This window comes from Hipposideros armiger, unplaced genomic scaffold (assembly GCF_001890085.2).
Source record: "Hipposideros armiger isolate ML-2016 unplaced genomic scaffold, ASM189008v1 scaffold_90, whole genome shotgun sequence".
In the NCBI taxonomy this organism is placed as follows: Eukaryota; Metazoa; Chordata; class Mammalia; order Chiroptera; family Hipposideridae; genus Hipposideros; species Hipposideros armiger.
In genome coordinates this window covers 1,848,614-1,854,900 of record NW_017731440.1, presented here as the reverse complement: position 1 = coordinate 1,854,900, position 6,287 = coordinate 1,848,614, and the positions used below count along the sequence as shown (strand labels likewise).

The window sequence follows — 6,287 nt, the reverse complement described above, 5'->3', positions numbered from 1 at the left end:
ATAAATGGTACCACTAGAGATGTGCAGTGCTCAGAGCAGCACAGCTGGGTCCCTGCTTGCTTTTCCTTGATCGCATTTCCTTTCTTCTCCTTCCACCATCCCTCTGAGGTAACTATTCTCCTGACTTTGGTGTTTATCATTCCCATGCTGGTTTTAACATTTTAACCAGTTGTGTCTATCCATAAATAATAGAGTTGTCTGTCTTTGCAACTTGAATTTTTGACAACATTTTATTATTGCGATTTGTCTATTTGTTCATAGTTAATTCATGTTAAATGCCGGGTAATAGTCCATTTTGAATGTAAAGTGATTTATTCTTTCTTCTTTTATTGGGCATCTGAGTTATTTCTAAGTTTATTGTTATGTGATGCTGCGGTAAGCATTTTTATACATGTTTCCTTGTGTGTATGTGTAAGAATTTCTCTAGGCTGCATACCCATTGGGAAATTTCCCACGTTATATGCTAGGTACATCCTCAACTGCAGCAAACATTGCCAAATTATTCCTTGATGGTTGTAGAAAAATATACGCTCATCTGTAGTATATGTGAGAGTTTCTTTTATTTCAGACACTCCAATATTTGTTATTATTTTACCTTTTAACTTTTGCTTTTAAGGGTATAAAATGATATCTCAATTTTGCAGTAGCTTTTAAAAACAATGTTTTCTCAAGTGATTAATTGATGCCAATTCAGCTGGATAAAATAACAAAATTATTTTTGCTTTTTATTTTTGCTAAAAATATGCATTTCTTATTTATTTTGTCTAATTATTGATTGTATATTTTGGTAGCTCTTGTTGAAGAAGTGTATTTTGCACAGAGGGAACGTGACGAAGCTATTATGTCTCGACTGCAGTTAGCTAATGAGGAGAGAGATGAAGCAATCGCACGAGCCAAGCATATGGAAATGTCTCTCAAAGTGTATGTACACATTTAAAACTATACATGACATTAGAACATTTATAAAGTGCACGCATTACATGGTGGTTCCGTATTCAGAAATACTGATTCTTGTATGCTACACCGGTAAATCCCATATTCCCACAGTCTTTGTAACACTTTCGGCATACAATAGTAGTTTGTATTTCAGAGATAACAGTCACAAAATAAAAAAAAAAAGAAAGAAATGCACGCTTCCAGTACAGTTACTTTCTTTACTTCTTTGTAGTTCTGTTGTTGGTGTCCTCACTCTACCTTCCTTTGTGCCTCCTCTTCTCTCCTTACTGTTAATACTTTCTTGATTTATTTCAGCTGTCTGGGTTCTTTCACTGCTCTCTGCTGAGTATGCTCATTTTTATTCTTCACTACGTTTTCCTACTTTCAATTGTGACTCTTAAACTTTAGTGACACCTGAAATATTATCGAATGGAGTCTGAGAATCTACATTTTTAACAGGCAGCCCAGTGATTCTGATATAGGTAAATAATGGACCACAACTAGAGAAACAGAGTCCTGTAGGCATTTACCTCCAGCTTTAATGTGCGCTCCAGTCACTTGGGGAATCTTACTAAAATAAAGATTCTTGTTCAATAGGAGTGAAGCCTGAGATTCTGCCTTTTTTTCAAGCTCCCAGATGATGCAAATGATGCTTGTCTAAGGAGCTCCCTTTGGGTAGAAAGGCCCTAGACCAGCTAGAAATGTTACTTGTCAGATAGACAGAGTGTAGTAATCTAATAGTTTATGATGACCCATCAGTATACTTACTGAGTGTTTGCTCTGCCCAGCATTGTACTAGGCTCTGGGAGGCGGGGAGAGGGGATCACAGTAAAGTACTAATCGAAACACAGTTAGGGAGACAAGTCATTAACTAGTTAACATGACAGTATTCAAGTTGTGATTAGGTAATGTAAGGTTTGTTTTTTGTTTAATAGCTTCATTTTTTTTGAAGACTGATAGAGACTCATAAAGCATTAAACTCATTGAAAAATGAGAATCAAGGAACAGTTTGACCTCAGTTCTATATGCCTACTCCCAAATAACTATCTGTATTAGTAGGGAAACATCATTCCAAACATTTCTCTGCTTATGTACTTAAAAACTGTTATCTGGAAAGATGGATGGTTGGTGGTTGAATGGACACATACATAGAATTAATTTGGTAGAAATCAAATCCTACTCTCCATTTGAGAGGTATTATAATGTAGAGGTTAGGAGCACAGGTTTCAGACCCAGGCATCTGCCTTTGACTCTTGACTCTGTCATTGCCAAGCTGTACAGTCATAGACAAGTTACTCAGAGTCGCTGGGACTCAGGTTTTGTGTGTGTGTGTCTATAAAATGGTTAAATAGTGCCNTGGCCCTCATGTGAGATCCGAACCGCAGCCCTGCTGCTCAGCTGGCACTCCCAAGCAAGCTCTTTACCAGCTGAGCCACTCTACCGGCCCAGGTTGGTTAAATGTCTACTTGTGTGGGGCATTTACCATCTGTGTTTAAATTCCCAATAACAAATTTGTACAGAGAGAAATTACAAATTTTAATTAAAAGACATAGTGAAATGCTTGTGGTTCTGGAGTATATATATGGTAGTTTCATAAAACTGTATTTGCAAGGACTCCATTTAAGGTTGTGTAAAGCAATAATAGTAAATATTCAGACACTGTGACATTCTTTTGTATGTAGCAAAGACCTGTCTTTTACAAAGCAATTATCTGTGTTTATTTGTTGCTTAGAATTTTGGAATGTGAGTTGTAATCAGTGATTATTTTATGTGTTTCAAATTCAGTTCCTAATGATTTCTTCTTCCCTCTATGTTCAGCCTTTTCTGTTTACATAGCTACCTTGAGGATGTTAACAAACGGTTTCTTTTTCCTGGGAAATATCTATCCTCCAAATTATGTTATTTAGAGAATCATCATCCAGTGTTTAAACTAGAATGTTTTCCAATCTACTGTCTCACTTCTACTGTATTTTAAAAGTAGTTTGAGAAGTGTAGCGTACGGTTTGTCAATAGACTTGGGTTCTACTAAGAAAATATGTACTCTATCTTGACTCAATAAACTCATACCTAGTATGTTCAGCTTCTTCATATTTACTCTTGCCCATATTAGAAAACAATTAGCTTACTAAACAAATCTGAGTATTTGTTAGGGGGCGGGGTGTGATCCTCTCTGAGTCTTTTTTGAATTTGACTAAGAATTATAGGATATTTGATAACCATGTTTAAAAATGGAGATATCCAAATATTATTGTAAACACCCAATGATTTGTTTTACCTACAATATAAGTATTTTACTTGGTTGGCTTACATAGCAGCTAATAATATTTGTTAATGTAATTTAACTGCTGTGAACCTTTACTGAACAAATATTGAAATTTATTCAAGTCAAAGAAAGAGAATCTCTAATGACTTTTGTTAAAGCTTCTATTTAATAGTTAAGAAGAAAAGTTTGTATGACATACGAGATGCAATTAACAGTAGATTTTACATTTAATAAAAAGAAAGAAGCATGTGTATTTGCTTTATTCATTCCATCATAATTTGCATTAGAGCTGTGGGTGTTTAATGAGCAAATTCCAACTAAAATGCTATATTGATTTTCTAGTGAACTTTGTAATAGTCATCTACCTTGGAAAAGCTCAGTGTTTACAATTAGGTTTTCTTTACTAAAAACGTTTGAGAGTTGCATATTTATCCTTTAAAAGTACTAAATTCTAGAAATAATCAAATTTTACATGAGACCTAATAGGTGTTAAAAATTAATTTTCAGTAATACCTTCATTTTGGAAAAATTTGTTAGCATTTAGATGTATAATGAGATTTTGTGTGTGTATGTGTGTCTTATGGCATTTTAAATTTTAACCTTAGAATACTCAGAAGATACTATCCTTTAAATACACACGTTATTTACATCTTTTGCATTGTTATAGCATTATAGAGGAAAAAATAATGTTTTCTTGTGATCACACAGGACCATATAAGCTCTCGGTGTAAAATACTTAACATTAAGCATTGAGATATCTAGACTTACTATTAAAATTCCTTAGTATTGCTAGCCTTACCTCTTTCACCGAATGTTATTATATTTAAAGTGGAACACAGCTTACATTAAATGTCACTTTATAAAGATTTTATCACACTTTACACAAGTGATAGGAATCCTATTGGCATTTAAGGTTTAGTAATTAGTATTTTAACCTTTCACTACACCAGAATATTTCAGGGTAGTATAATGTACATGTTAATCTCTACTTAGATAACTGTTTATCACCGTTTTGTCCATCCTATCCAACTTACAAATCAGAAGTGTTTTAAATGTAAAAATTTTTAAATATCTTAAGATATTACATTTTGTACAAACTATTATGTCATTATAACATGCAGTATACAATATATAATGGGTTCTGAATATTTTTTCTTTCAGTCCTTGTGTATAATTTTTGCATGCCAATAAAAGAATTTTGAATAGTTTTTTTTAAGTGGCCCAAATTAATCAAAATCACAATTTTTGATATGCCTAGAAATGAAACCAGATTGTGAGTCAGTGGAATGAGGGTGGTGACGGCAGTGGTGGTATGGAGCTAATGTTTGCTGAGAATCCACTTTATTTGACCAAGAGCTTTCTTATATTATCTCATTTTTCTCTCACAACCATAAATGGTGGTGTTAGATCCATTTTATACACCTGAACTGCGACCAAAATAATTTAAGAAATACACTCTATACAAAAACAACTTGCCTAATTAGTGTAATAATACCTTGGATCTGAATCAAAGTGCATGTTCTCCCTAATACACCATAATGCTTTCTCCAAGCTGTGATGAGTATCCTACCTGAAGGAGAGTGTATGCAATTAGAAGGGGAAAATAAAACTCATTATTGTGTATTACATTTTGGGCAGGTCTTTCAAAATAGCGTGATAAATTGATGATACATGATAACAGAATAGTATAGCCACAGAAAGTTACATAGCAATAAATTATACTTACCTTAAGAAAAACTGTGAAAATTGTGCTTAAAAGTACTGGTTCTTCCAAAAGCTAGTTTCATAACAAGAATTTCTTACTAAAACTATTTGGTTTTATGCAAGTGGATATCCGGTTCCAGCGCACTTCGTCATAGTTTGTTGATAGAAATTTAGGCTGTTTCTAGTTTTTGGCTATTAAAAATAAAGATGCTATGAATATTTGTGTTTAAGTCTCTGTATGAACATAGGCTTTAATTTCTCTTTGATAAATACCCATAAGTAGAATAGCTGAATCCGATGGTATGTGTACGTTTAATTTTTTAAGAAACTGACAAACTGCTTAACATATTTCCCATGTGCCAAAACACTGTTTTCTCTTACGCAGTCTTTTATGTTCCTTCAAAACCTTTAGTACTATCTGTTCTCTATCTATCTGTCTGTCTACCTATCTACATACTTCATTTATGGCCTGTTTTTCTCTCTACTGTTTGTCTCCTTGTAATAGCATGTATACTCCAGGATGAGAAGGACTTTTCAGACCACTGTATTTCTATTCCTTATAACTGGGTGGATGACTGCCAGAGGAGCTTGATAAATATTGGATGGATAGATGGATATTTCTCTTCCCTTAGGCTCAGCATGTCGAAAGTGGCTTTTGCTTTGCCATTACATGTTGTATTTTAAACTCTTATTATGCAAAAGTTAAAGTTCTTCCTCCGTATCCAGAGGTTTTGCATTCATAGATTCAATCAGCCATGGATTGAAAAGGCTCAAAACAAAAAAAATTACCAGAAATTTCCAAAAAGTAAAACTTGAATTTGCCATGCACCAAGCACTATGCAGAATCCATGCAAATGAAATGTGTAGACATACCCTGCTGTAGCCTATATGCAGATTATAGGTCATACGCAAATACTGTGCCATTTTATGTAAGGGACTTGAGCCCTGAGGATTTTGGTATCCACCCGGGTCCTGGAACCAATCCCTTGCCGATACTGAGGGATGACTGTAGTTGATTGATTCTCAGGGTTTGTTTCTTTTCTACTACTTATAATTTAATACAAAACAATTGTCTTGATTAACTGTGTATTAATCTGTGACAAATCCTAGCAGAAACCTAAGGTTTTATGAACTAAAGGAATATTTCAAACATCTAAGTTTATTTTCTGGTTTGACAGTATAAATAAAATTTGGGTCAGTAATCCAGGTATTTGAACCCCTTTTTGTCTATAACAGTGTAGGATATTTTAAAAGTTATGGAAGATTTGAAGCTGATGTTGAATGATATTGTATGTCAACTATAATTATATATACATATAGTCACGGGACGTGGAGTAGAGAGTGGGAAGGGAGTCAATGGAATTGTAATAGATAAGCATGATAT

The 6,287-nt window shown here is 34.0% G+C and overlaps 1 protein-coding gene across 5 annotated transcripts in view; it reads left to right on the top strand.

The window, feature by feature from the left end:
* Positions 1 to 6,287, top strand: part of MIPOL1 (mirror-image polydactyly 1) — a 268,247-nt gene that overhangs the window by 72,773 nt on the left and 189,187 nt on the right. For all 5 annotated transcript variants that reach the window (XM_019644722.1, XM_019644724.1, XM_019644723.1 and 2 more), the window contains one exon: positions 792 to 921. In XM_019644722.1, coding sequence (XP_019500267.1) covers positions 792 to 921 — 130 coding nt within the window. The remainder of the gene's footprint in view (positions 1 to 791; positions 922 to 6,287) is intronic.